The following is a 21,591-nucleotide window of genomic DNA, read 5'->3' as shown; positions in this document are numbered from 1 at the left end:
TACCATTATCATCCAGGTTGGTAATCTCATGACCTTGTTCAAGAATATTTTGGGATTACATGATATTTTTCAATTTATTTCTCACTAGCAACTTTTCCACTAGCTTGCTTGACATTATTGTCAAGCCAATGAGCTTTCATCCCATGAAAACCTTACTTGGTGCTTGCCTCCTTTCTTCCCCTTCAACCTCACACACAAACCTATCTCTCTTTCAGCATTCTGTAACATCCCAGGCACTACAATTCATTCGAAATCAACAATAAAGACTGTTGGCTACAGATGGACAATTAAAATTGGCTACTCCTAGTAGTTAAAATCTTCCTCCATTACTAATAGACCACTGCATACTTTATACTCTTCATGTGATAAGCATTTTCTGATTCTTTTACTAAGTAGAGCAGAAATACACACAGAAGACATCTGCTATTTCTGAACACCTCTCTGCCTAACCACCACAAAAGCTGTACTCCAGCAAACACACCTTGAGCAGCCTTTGTGCACAGACAGGGCTGCAGTCATGGTCATGGGGACAGTGCACAGAAAGAAGATGGATGCCACTCAACTTCCACCTGCTGCTTCAACAGTCAGGACACACCACCCAGGTGTGTCACAGGTGGATGAAAACTTTCCTGTTTTTTAAACCCACACAGAAATACAAGAAGTTAAAAGGAATTTTCAGCACATTCAAGGCAAACATTAACTCTGAATTTTCTACTACAAGATGAGAACAGAGCTTTCAAACATTTCTCCAGCATCCAACATCAACACCCTCATGAAATTCAGCACTCGTTAAAATGGCAAAAACAAAAAGACAAAAAAGAACCCCAAACCTTGCTGTTTTATTCAACGTAATTTGCAAGTGGGATAATACTTGAAAGAGTTGTACTTGGTAAGCCTTCAACACCTATTGAAAAGAAATTCTCTTATCTACACAGTGGATACTTACTGCTCCTTATCTAACTTTTTGGACTGACTTCAGATACTTCAGAGTGAGAAAATCAAAGCAGGCTAGGGTTTAGAATGGTGTTTAAAAATACTTTTCTTTTTTTTTTTTTTGAGGAATGTTAATAACTTAGTATTACTTGAATGTTGCAATACTATCCATAAAATTTCATTTCATCTGTAACTGGACTCCATAAAAGACAACCCCTTTAACTTCTTGGAACCATGTGCAGGAAATTCAGCTGCCAGCATTAAAGGATTTTAAAATTACCATTACAAAGCCACCATAAATTAGCACACAGAGCTGCTCAGTTTAAATACTGTAACATTATAAGCTTCTATTCGAGTTTTACTTAGTTCTAGAAAACTATAAAAGGCAGGAACAGTGTTAATGGTAACAGCCTACCCACAGTTTTCTATATCTACCCAATGTACATTCAAAGCTGAAGAAAATCTGTGAAACTAACTGGCAAAAATTCAAAACAGTCAAAACAGTCGGCTGTAAAGAAATCATAAGCAAAAATAATCCTTCTTTTCAATGGTCACAAGTTTTCAACCAGAAATTCGACAACAAGGAATCAGTGCAAGCTATTTGCTAAAGCACACACAACATGCAATGCCAGGCAACTGTTCAAGACTTCCCCAGACCCAAACTACAACAGAATTATAGCCTTAATTTTATCTACGATTTTATTGTTTGTCATTGTTTTTCAGAGTTACTCTGCTGTCAATATTTGAAGAAGAGAATCCTGTTTTAATAGCGATTTCCAAAAGACTTTGAATCACTGTCTCCATAATGCATATATTTTAAGGCAAGTGCATGCAAAAGGTGGAGGTAAAACCGCTTACTGAATTTAATCGATACAAGACATCAGGCAACTATCATCTAGTATTAATTTTTTATAATGTAAAATACCTAGTAAGCAGAAAAAAATCAACCCACAAATTTACAACCCACTTTGGCAATCTCTAATTTAAATCTCTGGTATACTCTGCACCTTTGGCTTATGTTCCGTTGCTGTCATTCAAGCATTCAGTTCATACTTGACTTTACTTCAAAGCTGGTAATGATGGGTTGCACAGTGCCACCTTCTCCAATACTTCTATGGTTGAAGGGCGGAGAATATAAGCAGTGGAGCTACAGTCTGGAACTTTTTTGTTTAGGAGCTAAGCTGCAGGGACTTCTTGACTGAGAAAACCCCAAACAAGAGTGAGGGGGAAACATGGGATCCATATGAAAGCCCAACTCTACTCAGGCTAAGCTTTTGCAAGCTTAATGGCAGTACTGCAGTTACACAATGTTCATCTGAAAACATATAAAGAATTAAAAGCACCTGAATTTTCAGGGAAGCTTTAGTTATATGAACAGAAGTAATCTCAAGATAGTATTATAGAAACAGAGAGTGGTTTCCATAAAGAGTTATCTAGAATATGCATTTCTTTCCTGTGTCTGTGGAAGTGAGGTTATCCACACAGAGGTACTATCTGTGCCTTGAACAAACCCTGGGCCCTTGTACAGCTTTTTTCCACCTTGGAGAAACAGTCTCCAAGGAGTACAAAAGGGCTGACCTCTACTAGAAAGTGCTATTTAACTGACAGTGTTCATTTATCCCACTGAAACAGCAAGTTACAAAAGTGTTTAGAAAGTCAGTCACAAAGAAGTGGTCCTCTAACTACCCAATGTTATGTTAAAAAAAATAATCAAGGAAACAACAAAAACCAGAAAAAGCCAGATGAAAGATCGTAATGACTGTGGAGAAATATCTGCTTGGATAATATACTTTCTCCTTCCACTGCAAGACACCATAAAGAAATATGATAATTTTCAAGGATTTTATTGGCATTGTCTTCACTAATCAAAGGAGAAAAAAAAAATCTATTCTATGATTGTTGAGAATAACAACAGACTGTATAGGTCAAAAATTGACTGACATCACTCTGGACAAGCATTATTGAGACACACAAAGAAGCTGTTGTGCCTTTAAGCTTATGGTACATTGCAATGCAGTAAATGAAAAGCCACTATTATGAGGGGATGTTTATGTCAGTATCTGAAACAGATCTTCTTTTTACTAGGATAATACTGTCTTAAATTGTTAACTGTTTATCAGATAAACAACATGTGATAAAGATCCTATAAAATTTTTTCGTAAAATTTGTTCTAACTCTTTAATAGCTTTACATATTAAATTATTATACATTATTGAGCCTTATGATAGCTTATAATAGCTGTAAATAACATCCTAACACAGCTCTTGTGTAAGCAGTCATGCAAAAGATCAGGATTAGATTTTAAATAGCATAAGGATTAGATGCTAGCATTAATCACAGAAGATGATGGATTAGTCACCACAAGAAACTCATACCCCACTCCCTCCCCAACTCTTCACTTAGAAAGTATTTAAGGCTTCACATAAGAAGAAACTAATTTGATCTCCATGGTCAGGCTATAGATTTAGAGATGTTTTACATGGTACAGAATACAGAGAACCTCTATGGTGACATCTTACCAAGACAGAGGTGATGCCATCTTGAAGATGCAGCACCCACAAGCCGTACTGCTCATGGTCCTTCAGACCTTTGGCAAGGATTAGAGAGAAGCAGGAGAATGGCCCCAACTCCATCAACCCATCCCCTAAACCTTTTCAGCAGACAGGTGACACAAATAGCCTTTGGGTAGAGGAGCATTTAAAACAACACTACCTGCCTCCTCTTCTCATGGAGGGAGCTTAAAATAAAGCAATTTGCTACAGCTACCCCTACATTCAGTAGGTCTTAACAGGCACAATCCCTTGCTCTGCTCTCCAGGTCTGAATTTGCCACTCACTCACACATGATGGCTAGCTATTAGTTTGGACAAAACGGCATTTTGACTGACTAATGAAGTTTTTAGGTTTGGGGTTTTTTCCTTGCTTTTGCTTTTTTTTTTTTTTTTTTTTTTTTCCCCGAGGCAGAGTAACTTAAAAATGAAGTGGTTGGACAATCAACATTTCCTTTAATAACGCACAAAACAGTAAAATATAGTGGAGACCTGCATTCAATCCAAATCTTCTAAAAACTATGTTCTCTACTACCACTGAGCAAGTCTTCCTCAGAAAGATCAGAGAACAGAAGCTGCTTCCCTATTTATTACCCCTTTGCTATAGAAATAACACAGAAAGTACCATGGGGGAGACAGAAGCTTCACATTCTCATTCCAAGTTGCTGAGTAGTTGAGGGCATGTCTTCTGAGCCCTCTTAAAATTAATATTGACGTCTATGCTAAACTGAAGGAAAATGGGGACTTTCACTGTTTGCCTGTAAGTTAACCTTAACGTAGAGAGGTCCAAAGAAGCTGGAGGAAAGAGACACAAACTAAAGATCTCTCTGCCTGAGTTTTACATGTTATAAGGTTACAATCCAACATAAAATGTGCTGAATAGCAGAGATCCCATTAAAAACCCATCTCTGGAGAACCTGTATGTTTCTTGCAAGGGGCAATTCAATAACTTGCCAATGAGTAACCACTGAAATGGTTGAATTGCTGAAAATATGTCATCAAGAGTGCGTATTTTTGAAATTTTTATGCATGTCTGAGTGGGATGCAATCAAATAGAAATAATGTCAAAATAGATTTATTGAGTGATTATTAAATGCTCAGAAACAGGAATGCATTAAAAAAGATAAAAATAAATGGCAGGGACATGGGCAGAGAAACGAAGGCTACACAACACACTAAAGTTAAGAGGAGTTTGCTGTGTTAGTGGAATTTGGATGGTTCAATTACCAAATACAGTTGAAAAATTTAGTCTGGAAAGAGAGCTTGCTCTGGTATGTGTTTGGTTTTTTCAAACCCAAATTGGAGGATTTCTTTGACTAAAGGCTGCACATTTAATCCACTCTTTGTCTAACTACTGGGTTTATTTCTATGAAACATTATAAATATTTTGGATTCTTAAGGCAACTTGACCCAGATCTTGAAAAGTAACATTCATTAAATATCCATAACATGTCAGAAAGTTGAAACTCTTGAGATCTCTCTTTTTTTCTCTCTCTGTCCCTGAGTGTTACTACTGATAACAGCAGCATCTTTTTGACATATACTGTATCATCAAGGCAGGATGGGATACTGGGGCCATTAGTAATGGAAAAAAAGTAGTGCCTGAACTACTTGAGCAGAGCCAGTAAACTTGCCATTGCAATAGGAGTTCCTGTGTACAGTAAAGAGGCAAGTATGATCCTGTTCCTTGTTTTTCAGATGGATACCAAGCCTTTCTTCTCCATTTTTTCATAAGCAAGAAGAATGTCATTCTATATTGCAGGGTGTATTTTTTGAAAAGACCACTCTAAGCTTCCATCTGACAATGAAAAAAACATATATATATGCCTTTGATATACTGCAAATATGCAGAATGCAAGCGTCCTTTCCCCCCTCTTATTTTATATCAGCAATAGCTGCCTTTAAAACCCTAGTGCATAATTCACCCATAGATATTACAATATTGTATCATGGTAGCAACCAGGAATAAACAAAATTTTTGAAAGAACACATTTTTTCAGTTTCATCTATTTCTTCTAAAATGACACAATTCTTAGGTGAAGAAAAAAATATTTTATGTCATTCACCTAGGTGATACTTTGCCTCAGTTGAGTTATGAATTTCCTATACTAGATAAAAGTAGAAACAAAAAAACAGGTGGGTTTATTTTTAAGTATTTATTACACTATGTACTACAAAACTCCATTTATTGAACTTACACCTGCTTTTAGGCTGATGACAGGCCTGAAGACAAGCAAGGGATGAAGGGTTGCTGGGTCCTGACCGAAACCTGCCACAGGTAGAAGACCTGGGGAACTGCCAGGATGTCTGGCAAACCAATCTCAGGATATGTTTCTTAATAAGTACATCATCAAGCAGAAATTAACCTGCAACCCTATTGGACAGATGAGCATGTTCATCCCAGGAAGGTTGCAGTGGCCACCTGGGATCTGGCTTTAGTCTCTTATTAACTATATGTCATCGACAAGAAAACTGTTCTATGTGCATCTGGATAAGTCTCTTGATCTGGCCAACGTGAGGAAAGCTGCCAAGTCTCCATTCAGGTACCTATGGCTGCTCTGTCAGGAGCTCTCCACGTGGGGACAGGCCTCCACAAGACTTCCAGGAGCTGCACTCTGCCCCTCCACCTCTCCCTGTCACTTGCCCTACTGATGACGCCTGAACAGAGCTGTCCAAAGCGGACTCTGTCCTCCCAAGCCCAGAGGTCCCTGGTGGGTCCACCCCAAAGTCTGTCCTCACCAGTCCCGAGGTCCCTGCAGGAGGTGCCAGGCAGGTGTGGCAGTGGCTCCGCACTGCTCAGCCAGGCCCCGCGGCGACGGGCGCTGCTGGCACCGCTGTCACCCCGCTGTCACTGCTGTCACCCGTGCCAGCTGAGCCTCCCAGCTGCCACTTGCTGCCGCGCAGGGCACCAAACATAGACTCAGAACAATCACAGCAGCAGAGCCCGGCACATAGTCTGCGTTTTTAATTAGTTTAATGACACTCAGCCCGATTAGAAAGCATGAGATAATTGTATTTAATTTGTGTACGTTTTAATGATGGTCCAAGCAGTGCCAAATTTGATCAGCGTATCATCTTTTCTGTTCTGCTCTGTAACTGTGTTTGTATTAATTTGCATCTGAAACAGGAGGAGCCGCTGAGCCCCACTGGGAATAGGGCTCCTTTTAGCTTCCGAACAGTGTCATGTTTCACATCGTGGTACTGTGTGAGGCCTTTCCCTGCTGAAAGCAGTGTCATCTTTTCCTGTAGCCACAAATTAAAAGCAGTTTTACCACCACATGCTACTAGACCCTCTAGGGCCCCAGAGAAGGCTGCTGAAGAACAATTCATTCACTCATCTCTCCCCTTATCCATGATGGAAGTAGAAACAATTGCATCATTTAATTTACTATTGAAACGAGGATATGGCTCATTAGCCCCTTGTTGTTTTGATGATGAATTTAATTAACCTCCTATGAATCTTGCCAATAAGTGTGGCAGCATCAGTATGGGATGGAAGATGTCAAAAAATCAGCTGCAGAGATGGGCAGCCAGCATTTCTCAAGCTATTTCTGCTGAGAAGAGGGATGAATGCAGAGTTTTGGCCTCAGCAGAAAGCTGAGGAACATACTGAATTAATAGACTACTGGTGGACCTCTGGGAATCTGAGCTCAGCTTTTACTTAGAATACTGAGGGAAAGAGAGGTAATTGAATAATTCCTAATAGCCACATAGATCTCTAATGCAGAAGTCATTTGCGATCACTGGAAAATAAATAATTGCAATTAACTACACTGTTAAGTAAATATAGAGTCCCTTGGGGAAGCAATCTGAGTGCTTTTATAAGTCTGGATACAATATGAAACTCATCACAACGTCTATGAGAGTAATTTATAATGAACGTTTAGCAGGTGACTCAGATGGGTTGCTGCAATTTACATTCATTAATAAAACTGCCCTTATTAGACCTGAAATTTTATGCATTTTAATTTAACAGATCTCTATTACATTTTCATTTTACACATAATTTTGTTTCCAACATTTCCTAGAATCAGTTTAGCTTGTAAAGAAAGTTAAAATCTTTATGAAACTGAACTATTTGAGAAGATATAACCAATCCAGGGTCTTATGAACACTTCTAGCTAGAATGGAATGAAATGAAAGTTTAACTCACAAATAAAGCAATGTCATTTTTCTTTTTTAAAGGTTGGCTTAACATCACTTTACTGAAGAAGGAAGGGAATCCTACCACAGTTTTGAACAAACTGTCTTAAAGAGAGCAATATTCCAAAGATACAGAACATGATTTGAAAACACTTTAATGCTTCAGATGCCATATTATGCCACCTAGAACTATTGTCACACAGCAGATGGTTCACTTATCCTGTGCTGAGGAATTCAGCAGGACTTAAAAGATCTTATTGCCTGGCTGTGAATTAAATGGACCCAGCTCAGACCTTCAATGTACACGTATAGACACCTGCACGTCATCACCACCTAGGAAAGACAGCAATGCCTAGTGTGATTTTGGACCAACAGGCAGAATTACATATGCCCATGGCCACATATACTTACTTCTTAATGCTGTCAGTATTTTTACTTAAACGTTACCAATTTCTCCTGAATGTTCACTTGTCAAAGCAAAGAAAGCCAGAATTTTAATAAAAGAAATGTTGTGTTTGTAACAAGAATGCAATTCTTATGTGCACTTTTCCGGATGTATTTAAAGCATCTTCCGTAAATAATATGTTTGTTAAAAAATATGTACACACACACACATTTCATTTGACAGGACAGCTAGATGTTTGCTAGTGATGGTTAGTGATAAAACCACCACTGCAAGAAGACAGCAAGAGTCTCATCCTGCCGGATGAACTATTTTTCTTCAGGGCAGCACACCTATTCAGATGAGAAGTTAATTAAGTCTCACATCCACCCACAGCTTGACCACCTCTCTGAGAATCAGGTTTCCCAGTCAATGCTAACTGCCTAATTAGCTGTTCATCTTTTTTATGACAACTATTAATGGATCATTGGTTGACTGGGGTTTGCCAAGATCCTAGTTACTGCACAAGACACAGGACTCTGCAATGAAAAAAGTTCAACTTAAAATGTTTCCTCAGGCCAAGCAAGATCTAAATCAATTACTTATACAGAGCTGCTCAGCAGCTTTTTTTTTTTTTTTTTTTTAACAAAAGGTGCTCAACTTAGAGATGTCACACAGGAGAATGTCCATGTTTTGTAACAAACACATCAAGCAGAACCACGGAGTGCTCCTTCAACTTCTGCTGGCACAAGCACGCTTCATAAGAAGATCTAATGCCACCACTGTCATTTGCAAAATGAAACACCATATTGTTCCAAGACTATATGATCACATGAAAATTATGTAATTCACCATGGCATCAGCAATATGGCAGGAGATAAGTCATGCTAAAACGAAGTTGCTTCTATTTTACTAGATAATATAGTCAAATGGCCAGAGGTGGGAGAGAAGCATGATGCAGTTGAATGATAGAGCTAGATATGCAGCTTCTTAATGAGTAGTTATTACCTATTAAAAAACATTTTACCAGCAATTCCAGTTATGACTTATCAAACGGCTGCTTGGCAGAAGTCTAGAGTTGATATCTTGGTTGAATGCAATCCATTAAGTAAACAGGGTAAATGTATGAGCATGAGGTCTCAGGAAAGCAGATTTTATTAGCAAGGCAATCAATGGAACTTTAGCCTAAGGTTCCCATAAAATGTTTATTAAATTGTATATTAGTGATTTATTGTCTATTAATTATGAATTAATAAGCACAACATTTTTGGCACCTGATTTAGCACACCCCACCTTAGTGCCTGGACTCTACATCTGAAACAGCTCTCAAATTCTCCCTTTCAATGGCTTAACTGAGAAATCCTTTAGAAATAGACTCCATTCTTTGTGCTTGGTATAAGCACAGTCTACATTTCCACAACACATGTATTGCTCATAGCACCTTAATGTTCAAGTGTTCAGCACATTGTGGTCTCAAGAGGGAACTCAAAAGGTCAACAAGAATAGCAGAGATAAATTCAGTAATTTATACAATGATGACAGGTCAATGGATTAACCCTCCAAATTCCTAGTATTAACCACATTGTTGAACAGCCAAAAGAACAGTTAGTATCAGCAGTTTGTACAGGCACACATTCAAATATTTAAATACTAGCAGGGACCAGGACATTCTCCTACATTAGCAGAGGCTAACCCTTTAGCTGGTCTGAGCCACTCGTGCTCATACACACCAATGTTAACTGGCACCGATAAACCATTTCTAAGGTGAAAAGTCCTGCAACAGGACTAAGAATCATCTGTACTGCTGCCTGTTGTGCAGCTCAATCAAGGTTCATCTTCTACAGGTAGAGACATTATTTCTGAGAAATGGTTCAGTGGCTTAAACTCTGCCATCCACTGGCGTCTACAGCTGATGCTCACTTTACACAAGACTACCAAGAAGATATGCAGCATGTCATCTTGTTTTAATTGCTTCAACAGATTCACAACAATAATTCCTAGTTACCTGTCAGATGATCCCATTAAAAGTAGTCTAAGTCCCATATAATTATTAAGCTTAGTTCTTTTAGTCACTTTTAGCTTCTCCACAGGAAAAGATATTTGAGAAATAAAAACTGGTAGGGTACACAAGAAAAGAAAAATAAAAGTCTTACCTCTACTACTGCTTTGGCATCCAGTCTAAAGTTGAAATCTCCAAAGACAAAATACGAAACTTTCTCAAACCGCTGATCTATTATTCTGGTAAAAAAAACCAAAGTAAGCCTGTCATTCAGCTTTACATATATGCGAGCATGCACAAATACACAGATCTTATCTTCTGAGCACAATCTCAGAAATAATTATGAGAATTATCAGAACTACCAGCTTATACTGAAACAATATATTAACCTGGGCTTTGGGCTGATTTTCTAACTATGATTTTTGGCTAAACTTTAATCATCACAACTGACAAAGACTGACCAATGAGGTTTTACTGCATCAATAACAGTTCTCTGGGAGACAATTCTCTTTTCTGTTAAAGCAGATTTTTACTGAAGTTGCAGCTAACATCTAAATGGTGGTATTTCCAGACATGGAACAAGGCTTTTCTCAAGCCTTTTTTCAGTACAAAAAGGAGAACAAGGCATTCATGTTCATCTGTCAAATCCTGTGCTATTAAAAACTGTTATTATATTATTAGCTTATCCATTATTAACAGCGACTGTCTGGTATTCCGAACGATGTGAAATTTTACATGCTTCCAGAGATCTTGGTATTTGGAAATCCACTGATTCAGACATAACTTCAAAACAGGAATCAATACAATTAAACTCCTATCAGAAGCTGAGGAATGTATGAAATACCTCAAATACAGCTGCTACAGATACAAAGAAATACACAGACAAAATGTGCAAAAAACTGCAATGGTTTATGAGATGTACAATATACAAGAAATAAGGAACAAGTGCAAGGCAATACACAGTGTACATTCTGGGACTATAGAAATATGTTGGTGTTTCGATGCCAGAAACCCCAGCCAAGCCAGAGGCTGGGACCCTGCAGACAGATGAAGGATTATAAAGTAATGCACGGTAATCAGGCTGCCTGGAACAATACTGCCCAGCAAGGAGGCTTTCCTTTCAAATGGCTTTGAAAGTTTTAATACATTACATCTATTTAAACTTTTCAAAACTGTAGAGATACAAGATTTACAGTGAGATACTGTGTTTCCTCTTAAAAACACCTCACATTTTTAGTCAACGGTAATCTATTACATATGGAATATTATTCTATTAAAAAATTAGTGTGTCTTGGACCTAAGGTAGTGATCGTTTGAAGCAAAATCTTTTGCAGAGACTTATACTTTTCTGGTATGAAAATCTCCAATCCTCCATTCAGCTGACAAGTTATTGCAGGTACTGTTAATAAATACTGACTACTGTCAGCTCCCAGCAAGGACTGAGAAAAACCTGTCACTCTTGACCTGTACATAACATTAGTTTGATTAGTGTCCTTGTGGCACGTTAAAGGAAAATGAGAACTTAAAAAGTTAAACCATGTACATTACCACAATTTGCTAACACTGTATATTGCAAAATCTGGTATGCAATGTATACTTAAAAAAACTGATTTTGCTTTGCCAACTTTCCTGATTCATATCTTAGTTTTGGCTGTGCTCATTGCCATTTACTGCTGACAAAGAAATGACAGATATTGCAGGAATGACATCAAGGTCTAGAGAAGGCCTCTTAAAACAAATTGGTATTACAAGAATGATGCCTGTGATTGTATTATTATGCAAAGATGGATTTTGCAAATAAACAGACTGCTCCAAAAATAGCCAGTTAAAATGTCTCCTAACCAGCTGATTAGTTTGCTTCTGTCTGAATAATTAAAATTCAGCCATTTCATAGTCTTGTACATTATCTGATTTAAACATGATTTGCATAAAAAATCAGTGTCAGCTTTAAAACTCATACTTTTAACCAGTTGTTCCCCTTGTAGTTTCTCTTGCTAGGTCTTGCAGAAAGTCTCATTAAATACTGAATTAAGTGCTGAATCAAAGGTGTAAGTGCTTCTGATGTATCTCCTTTTCACAGGTGGTAAAATTTAGGTGTACAGTAAAACTACCAACTGTGGTATAAAAGATATACATATATCTATACTTATTAAATTATCTGGGATTTCTAGCATTAAAATATGCTGTGTCTCAATATATGCATGTAACCTACTGTCCTAGACAGTGGAATTTATGAGTCCAGGAGTTCCCCAAACTTGGAATGATTTCAGGACTTTGGTACTCTGACAGCTCTATTTTGAAATACTTACTGATGCCCATAATCCCACGGCACAAGAACTAACCTTCTTGATTGTGCTTTTAGACTCAGGCTCCAAGTCAGCACAGGAAAAGGCAATAAAGAAAAGTACAGTAGTATTTCCTCTTCCAGGAACATGAAGGGAAGCATTCAGCACTGGGGTGGACTCAGTCAGAAACCATGTCCTGCAAAATGCTGCAAGTCTCACCAAGACCAAGGACTCTAGGACTGCACCACTGGAACAACAAGGAGCCTCTGAGGTTCTGAGCTATGATGTGAAGAGTTTTAGTTTGAACCAGACTGGCCTGCAGGCAGCAGCACATTGTCTGCTCAGACCTGGAGACATGCAACAGGCAAACCCAAGAGAAATAAAAAAATGCCACAGTGGAAGCAAATACTGAGGGCTTTGGTCTTGGAGCCTAGGATATGTCACATCACTTTGAAATACAGACCCTTCCATCTGGGTGGCAGTGTCAGTTACATGGATTGTAACAGGTAAGATTTTTCAAAGCCATTAGGAGACATGGATGCCATATTCCTACCAAGACTAAAGCAAGGAGGCAGAGGTTCATCTGCTCCTCAGTACTGTTGGAAATCTGTGTCTAATTATTGATTTTAGTCTCTACAGAGAATAACAAAAAGAAATGTTGGATATGATCCTAAAATGAACAATTCCATTTAGTGGAATCACTGAAATCCTTTTGCAATTTATTTTACGTTGAAGTACTCATTATAGTAGCTACAGTTAAGGATACTTCATGAAACACATTCTCTTTTATTAAAACTATATGGCGTAATGTACTGAGATTTCAGAGCACTGAAATTCACCCAGAAAACAATAGGACAATCAGAAACATGACTGACTTTCCCTTACTTTCATACTTTCCCCCCTCCCATACTGCTGCAAGACAGGAGAAGACAAGGAGGAAGCTAAATATCAGCTATTTGGTCATGGAAGAGAGCAGCTGAACATGATTCAGTGTGACAAGAGGCACTGTGATTTGGCTAAACCATTTCTCAGGGCACTTTGTAAGGAGGATCAGCAGCATTATTCCTTTAATAGCCATGTCTAATGCAATAGCCAGCTGGGTTTTGTCCCAGACCAAGGTATCAGCATCAGGTCAGAAGGTAACATTCTGTTTACACGATTATTTCCTAAAGCACTTATCTTCTCCTCGGTGTGAAAGTTGACTTTTCTGTTTGTAAGGAGGCCTAAAGAATTGAGGGAATGGGAAAAATTAGCTACACTGAGCTGGAGCTGAATGGCATTAAGTGGGAGGTCTGAGGAGGGCTGCTGCAGTGCTCAGCAGGACACCTTATTAGCCGCGTCATCGCAGTTCATTCAGGCAAGACATACCAGTGTCACCAGCATTCCCACACAAAGACAAAGTTCTTCACACAGTCTATAAACATGCCTCCCTGGCCAATTCATCCTAACTTGACACTGCTATAGGTTTTTTTGGTTTTGTTTTTTCATTTTTAAACACAACAATAACATTACAAAACAAAAAACTTGCAGCTCTACCAAGCAGGCTGAATCAGGGAGAAGGAGGAAGAAACAATCCAATGGTCAAACCATATTTTATTAAGTGTGCAAATTTTTTATAATAACTAAATGTGTTTAAATGATGGCTAATATGAGCACTTCTGTATTTCTTGTAGAACTTCTGGGGTAAGATACTCTCTTTCCACAACCTCTTTGGTTTTTGCACATTCTCGGTGCAGAGGAATGAAAGGCACAAGAGCTGCTTTTACTGAGAAAATGTGACTCCTATATAAAATGTCCTTTCCAAAGTAAAGGATTATGAAAATCACAACTAACCATACACAGGGGAGAGGAGAGCTCTGTCTGGGTGCAGCAATAATTTTTCATGAACTGCTAATCCTGTTTACTTCTGACCAAAGCAGAGCTTTGAACCACAGGTTCTGTTTTCACCTGACTCTACGAAAACAATGGCCTTTGCATGGGATGGCAAAACCTATCCACGTGCCAGCCCACCAGTGCAGTGCTCTGGAAACACCAGCAAGATGGAGTGTGGATCCCCTGCCCACCTCCACAGCAGGTGTCATGGAGCTTGGGCTATCGAAAGGCCACCAGCACTGTGACAAAGGCTACTGGGCCTGCAGCATTGCTGCCCAGCGTTCACCAGCTCCGTGGCATGCCCCAGCCAGACCCCGCATGAGCAGGCTGTGCTGTGGTGGCCACGCCATACAAAGGGCTCACTCAGCTAACACCTTCTGGACAAGAGGGCATCTTAGCCCAAAGAGGAATGTGTAGAAATGGAGGGAAAAAAAAATATCAGGAAGTGACTTGAACACCCTGTGGGTGGGAGCCACGAGCCAGTGTGGAGGCAGCAGGTGACCTATGGATAAGGATGTTATACACACTTTGTTTTCCACAGATCTACAACCTCAGAGGTATTAACAACTCCTGCAGTGACTTCTGGTGGAAAGTCGAGGAACCATGACAGTGAAACCTGTCTTCTGCCACAGCCATGTCAAGGAACTGAACATCGAGAAGATGGAAATACCAGACTTTGGCTCACACAAAACACAACACAGGATTTCTGAGTGGCCTTTCAGATTTCTGCCCCTCCTATCCTCATTACTACTTCTCTTTTAAGTAGTCGTCAAAGAGAGCTGCTGGGACACCTGCACCTTGAGAGCTGGTTGGTGGGGTATCTATGGCCAGGCAGGCAGAGTCGTCAGAGGAAGGTTTGGAACCGAGTGCTGTCACCTCTTGTGCACACTGCCTGCCCCTGCAGCAGCCAGCGCTCAGCCCACACCTCTGCATTCCCAGACACACACTGAGGAGCATATTCCAGAGAAAACCCCCATCGATTCTGAATACAAGTCACCTGGTGTCTGTCTAAGTGTGCTTCAGAAGATGTGATGTAAGTGCCTTCATTGGCATGCCTAAGGTGTTGCAGCACCGTCATTAGAAAGATAAAGTTTATCATATTTTTGTGGCTTGTTCTTTCCGATATAATAGCTAAAACCTATTAATAACACCAAAACATCTCAAAAGGTCAAGCAGCACACAGCAAGATAAAGGGAATTGTCAAGAAGCTTAGGCAATCATCTGAGCACTCAAGACATTTGCCAGAGCTGTTTAACTAATATGTGATGTTCACTTTTAATTTCAATATAGTGCCATTTGGGCAAAAATGTTGTATTTTTTAATTAATTACAATGTCAGTAGCTATTAAGATTAAAAGAAAGACCACATCAATAATAAATACCTAATCCAAAGGAAGGATTACAAGAAGAGCAATAATAATCAATTTTTAGATCTGGAAAATTGTGACTTTTTCCTCACTTGACTGGTATTTTCATTATATTGACAAAAACATGATCCTACCTGACACTGACATTTGCCTAATGAAATAGCAGCCATGTATAATGATGTAAGTACTCATCAGTTTTGCTACAAGGGAATACAATGCTATGGCACTGGTGCTGTGTTACAAAGAACTGTTCTTGCTCTTCGTCTTATGTAAGAGAAAACAACAAGAAGAAACCAGTGAAATTGCACATATTTTAAAATCTTCCTTTACTTTATCATGGAAGATTAAAACTCTCCCATGTAATTTCTGGGACTCCTGAGTTTCAGTAACACGTGGTCATAAGCAGGCAGCAGGTAACTGCCGTAGCTTAAGTTGCACAAAGACTGAGATGTTGCAATTCTTCCTTACTGTTCTATAGGGCCTGGATGTGATGGAGTAAAGCAAAACTCCCATATTCTCTTTGTCTTAAATGTGCAAATAGCAAGCAAAAAAATAACCAGAATACACAGCAACGGGATAATGATCCGTTAGCTCACCAAGGTTGGGAAAAGTATTTTTGGTGACAAATCTAGAAAAATTCAGATCAGAGGCACTGTATATCCTAAAGAGCCCATCAGTGGGAATAGTGACAGAATGGTTAAGAGATGTTGCAGGATTTGTATCCTGACAGACTTACAACTAATGTCTCTCCCAGCCTGACCTGTGCATGCTGTGTGGGCAAAGGGACAGGGGAAGGTGAGAGGACAGTGTCCACGCCACCAAGCTGCTAGCCACAGCAACCCACATGCTCCTTGTCACCTGCCCAGTGAGACAGCAAAGCTCCAGGGGAATGTGAATTAAAAAGAAAACCACCCACTTCTAGAAAAGAATTACTCGAAACATAGAGAGAACTTCCCTCACAAAGGATTAAAAACCACTTGATGTTGAGAAAAGCTAACCAGAAAGAAATCTTACATATCTGTTAGCTTGGGCAATATCCCTTTGAAAACTACACTACAGCTACCAGAGGAAACAAACCAGGCGCGACATGATAGAAACATCTGAAATGCTAAAGAGAAGGGAAAACCTTGTCTTTCAAAGGAGCACACTGATTAAAAAAAATGAGAGCTGTCAACATCAGGTTTGAGTAAAGAGAATTTTGGTGGGTCTAGAGATAGCAGGACCATTTCCTTTGTTGGAGTGAGAACTGAACCATCACAGTTGCATCTCAAACCCCACCCCGATGTAAGAAAGATAAGGAAGCTTTCAAGAAAGGTGGTGCAGTCACAGCTATTTACCTGTCAGTCCATGAAGAACATCCACCAAGTCCACCTACAACTAATTCAGCACTGGTACGGACAGATAGACAAGCAGCCAAAAATGCTGCAATGTGCAACTAGGGAATTACCTGTTAGGGAGAGCCTGTATCTTTCCAGCACACAGAATACAAGACTCAAGACAACAACCTCTCTCATAGTGATTCTACTTCCCTATGGGAGTAGAGACGTTGCAAGATGGTTAATTCACCTGGTGTCCACAGACTTGAACGGAAGCAGAACAGACCTCCTTCAACCATGTCATGTTTTATAACTATCAGCTCATAGCATCATTTTACAGTGAGCACTGTAAATAAAATCACAATAGCAATTTGTTTTCATTTCTCTGCAAATGAATAAGAATTGGATCAACAGCTCATATAGATTCTTTTTAATTGAATCATAGCTACCCTGGAAGATTGTATGGCTATACGATAGAACATTTCAAAAGACACAGACCACAATGAATGCTGATGTGAGTGTCACCCTTTGCCAGACACTAATGACTGTTCTTTATCCAGCCTCAGACTTTCTAAGGAACAAATTACAGTAAAAAGAGAAAAATTACTCAATAAGAACATGATGCACTCTTGTGCATTCTTATATAAAGCCATTTTCAGAGCATAATCAAGCAGGTAACAATTTATTTGTAGACATTTCTTTTTAAAGAGGCATTCTCTCTTCTCTTCAATCGTATGCGTTTAATTACACAAGTTCTCCCGGGAGTGATATTTTTTTTTACAATACATCGGATGCAGGCTGCAGCTCTATCAGTTATACTCCACTAGAACAACACAGTAGGCAACGGAGGCAGCTCCAGGAAAATCTATTAGGGGAAAATGGGTAAAAAGAAGTCCTTCTGAAGGATGAGGTGGAGGCTCAGTGGTCTACCAAGTGCTCCCAGATCTCAAGCAGACCTGGCAATCCCTTACTGCCATCCACACTGCAGGACAGTCAGTTTGCCTTTGTGAAACCATTCCCCCCCCCCCCAAGGAGACCTCGTTTTTCAGCATTTCTTCTGAAGGAGCCTTAATTATGTCAAAAATCTGAAGAGTGACTCAGTGAATCCACGGTATTTTTATTATGTGACATCTTTCTGTGTGACACCTGTAAGCTTGGATTTTGGACTGCTGATTCTCCAGTTCAGCAGCTTCCAAACCTGCTTTTGTTTACACAGATTTCTTTTTAACAGGAGAAAAAAAAAAGCAGGTCCTTAATTTAAAATTTGAGTAACAACTTGAGTAACACATCTATTAACCTGCTTAGTTATTAATTACTAAAAAATGATGCTGAAAATAACAAAATAAGGGCAAAATTAATGACTAGAATATCAGAAATTAACATTCACATATTATGGAAATTCATCTATTGTGTCCTTAAAATTACAATCAAGTATATTTTCCCTCACAGCACATACAAGTTTAAAAATATTTTTCTGCTAAAAACATAACCTTAATAAAATTTTTAATGTGTTTGTGTAAACATACGAATTAATTTTTTGACAATTGCATCAAACATGCAAAACTCCAGCCATCAGAAAAGCAAGAACATGGAAAAAGTATCTTTGACTGTATTTGACAGGTTGAAAGTAACAAGACAATTTTGCTGGATTTACTCTTTAAAGAGCATATTATACAAACACACTCATTTTGAGAGCACTTAACCTTAGTTAAAGGGGGGATGATGGAATATTAATGAGATGAGCCTCAGGGTGTTTAATGAAAGGCTGTCTTTTTGAATGTGATCTAGGGTTTTAAAGCTTCGTTAGAAGACATTTGGATGAAGGTTTATTTGCCCTGTGAGTGCATTCTATCTGAATACAGAGAAATTTCACTAAATGTTTGAAGCCACAGAGTGAGTTTTCACTTGATGTTAAAATTACTGTTACAAAAATATAAATAAAATTTTTTTAAAATCCCAACCCCCCCCACTCCTTTCCAAGCCAAGCAACTCCTAGGATCTTCTCAAATGACCCAGATCTTTAGAGTGATGTTTTCCTTTGCCTAGAAACTAAGTGGCTTTTCTTTTGCTCATTCAGCTGCTAGTTCTGGGAAAAGCCCAAAGAGAAACATTTAGATTGGAGGGGTCTTTGAGAAGATGTGACAGTTGACTGATGAGCATCCATAAAATGACAAAGAATAGTTGTGTGGAGCCGGTGCATCACATCGCCTCTCCCTGGGAAACTAATTGCTCTGAATTGTTAATAGTAACATTATTTTTCTGGCAATCATTTCTTTTGAATACCCAAAATGAGCATGAAACAGCTCCTTTGACCGGACATAAAAGTTAAATGTCCCAATGTTGATCAAATTAACTTCAGCTATGTGACAATGGACTATATTTGTGAGAAAATAATGAAGGGCACAAAGGGGAGCTTTATGCCAAGATTTCACAGTTGTAATGTAAAAATGTTTCTGTTGAACTAGGCCAGGGAACATTTCAATAGGAAAACAGAAGAGCACTGTCACTTTCTGTAAAAAAAACTACATTCATTTCATGGATCTCAATGCTCTAGATAATTTCAGGAAGTTTAAATGGCTGGCACTCCAAGAGCCACAGTATCAGGATAACATCTCACGTCCATGTCCTTTGCAAACTCTCTTTTGATACTTTTAAACAACCTTGTCATACAGCTGCTACTCAGTCCCTTGTCGGCCTATGAAATTCAGCACTTTTCCCTAGCCAGGTCTAAAAAGCGTGACTAATATGCCAATATGATTAATTAATAGGAAATCTGCACAAGTAATGAAAAACACTACATTAAATATGAACTATATTTTCTTTATTATACTCATGTGTAGCCAAAACCTTTAAAAACTACAAAAATGCAAGTATAACGCAAATAGGGCTAATTGTTCATAGGAGTTATCCGAAATGGGCCTGTAATTATTTTTTTTTCCTCCCATAAAATATAAAGCATGTGGTCTTATTCTCATTTGTAAAGCCAGTTCAGTTTTGACTCTATCTGTGTCTACGTGGAATAACATAACTGACTTATTACCCACCTCAATTTTCTACAAACGAACTGTACATGTGTTTGTAAATATATATATAATATATATATTTATATATATATATATATATAAAATATATAGGCCACTATTTACTATTACTTTTTGCAATTCCAGCTTGCTTAAAGAGTCTATTTTCTTTGTATTTGCTAAATGTCAGATGCTAAAAAACAATCTGGCACAGCATGTAACTGCTAGGTCTCTTTAAAAGGATAACCTCACTATATAATTAATTTTTAAAAGTTGTTAAGGTTTAACTGTGACTGTAAGATTATTAATAGATTCCTTCAGGAGAAAACTTTTACTGACAACTTTTAATGATGCACTTGACACCTTTTTCCATTTTTTTTCCCCTCTAACTCCTCCCCTTCTCAGTAATTTGGAGATGTTGAGCAGCTTTGTGCCTGTGTGCAAAAACTCTCTAGTTAAAATAATTTTGGTGAAAAAAAACTTCCCTGATGATTTTAACAGTCAAGCTAATTCATTTGAGTTCTATTTACAGCCTCTTGTCTTCCCTTTGTATTTCAAAGGCCTGCGATAGCTTTTCCCTTACATGAAAAGGCTGTACTTAATTCATGTTTATGAAGATGCAGCGTGAAAGAGAACTGTGCTTTCACTTACTCCCACAGTGACCTAAATCAACTGTGAGAAGGTGTTTCTGTTTCATTCAGTGAAGGTTTAGCTCATTAAACTGTTTTCCTTCTCAGTATTGTTCACTGGGTTTGAACTTTGGTGCCGTTAAATGCTCTTTAGCAGTTTAAAGGCTTTAAAGGAAAAGACTTATCAGTCTCCATTTTTAACAGCACTAAATCTGCATTATTAGTTCATGCAGATAAGGGGATTTAAAAGCTCAGCTTGAAACCTCTCTCTTCTGTATTTATCTGACACTGCATAGTTCCAGTAGCTCAGCTGGAAATGTAGATCTATGAAGCTTTAAAGAGAGATTAAAGCCAAGAAAAGAAGTACTTTTCCCCCAATAGCCGCTCTCACTTTCCCTTTTCCTACTGTCTGAAGGAGTGATGGCAGACAATGGTCAAAGATGGTTCCCAAAACCTTCTGAATGGGGACACTGTTGGTGGTAGCATTCATTCAAAGTGAGCTTCAGTGTATTGTCCTCCCCAATCAGCAGATCAGAATAGAGTTTGCTGGTGGCTGCCAAAAGGTTAGCAATGCCGATGAAAGGGGTTTCCCATTATTCACTGCTCCTACAGAACTCCCCTTTTGTGCCAGTCAGCCCATCATTTCACTGTGGAGGTCCGGATCTGCGGCTGGCTGCTCCCTCAAAATGAGCAATTCATCTGAAAGCCAGCTCCCAGTAGCAGTGTGCAACCTAAAATTGAAGGGCTTCTTTTTTAAGGACAGGGGAGTTGGGGCAGTTTTCGGCAGTGTCACATTTTAATGATATACCATCATGACATCTCTGACCCACCGCTGACACTAATACTGCAGTCTTATTACCTTACCCTTGCCAGGACATCGTGGGAGGTCCAAAGCCAAAATTAGCTAATGAAGCACACTGTATGCTGTAAACAAGCATGCCATAAATAATACAAAAGGTTTATACAGGTCTGCTAAAGTTCCCTGATGCAAAGCATGAGAAAAGAAGAGGATGTCAACGGAGCCAAGAAAATATGAAATTAAACCAGGCCTTTCACACACTGATGTATGCAACAGAACTCAAAAATTGGGGTCTCAAA

General features: G+C 38.8%; 1 protein-coding gene across 3 annotated transcripts in view; it reads right to left on the bottom strand.

The window, feature by feature from the left end:
• The window catches only part of INPP5A (inositol polyphosphate-5-phosphatase A), a 155,318-nt gene that overhangs the window by 39,659 nt on the left and 94,068 nt on the right, over positions 1 to 21,591 (bottom strand). For all 3 annotated transcript variants that reach the window (XM_030453528.1, XM_030453529.1, XM_030453530.1), the window contains one exon: positions 10,160 to 10,244. In XM_030453528.1, the coding sequence (XP_030309388.1) occupies positions 10,160 to 10,244 (85 nt within the window). The remainder of the gene's footprint in view (positions 1 to 10,159; positions 10,245 to 21,591) is intronic.

The sequence above is a fragment of the Calypte anna genome, chromosome 6, assembly GCF_003957555.1.
Source record: "Calypte anna isolate BGI_N300 chromosome 6, bCalAnn1_v1.p, whole genome shotgun sequence".
NCBI lineage: Eukaryota > Metazoa > Chordata > Aves > Apodiformes > Trochilidae > Calypte > Calypte anna.
Note: the sequence above shows the minus strand (reverse complement) of the source record. Positions and strands in the feature narration are given on the sequence as shown.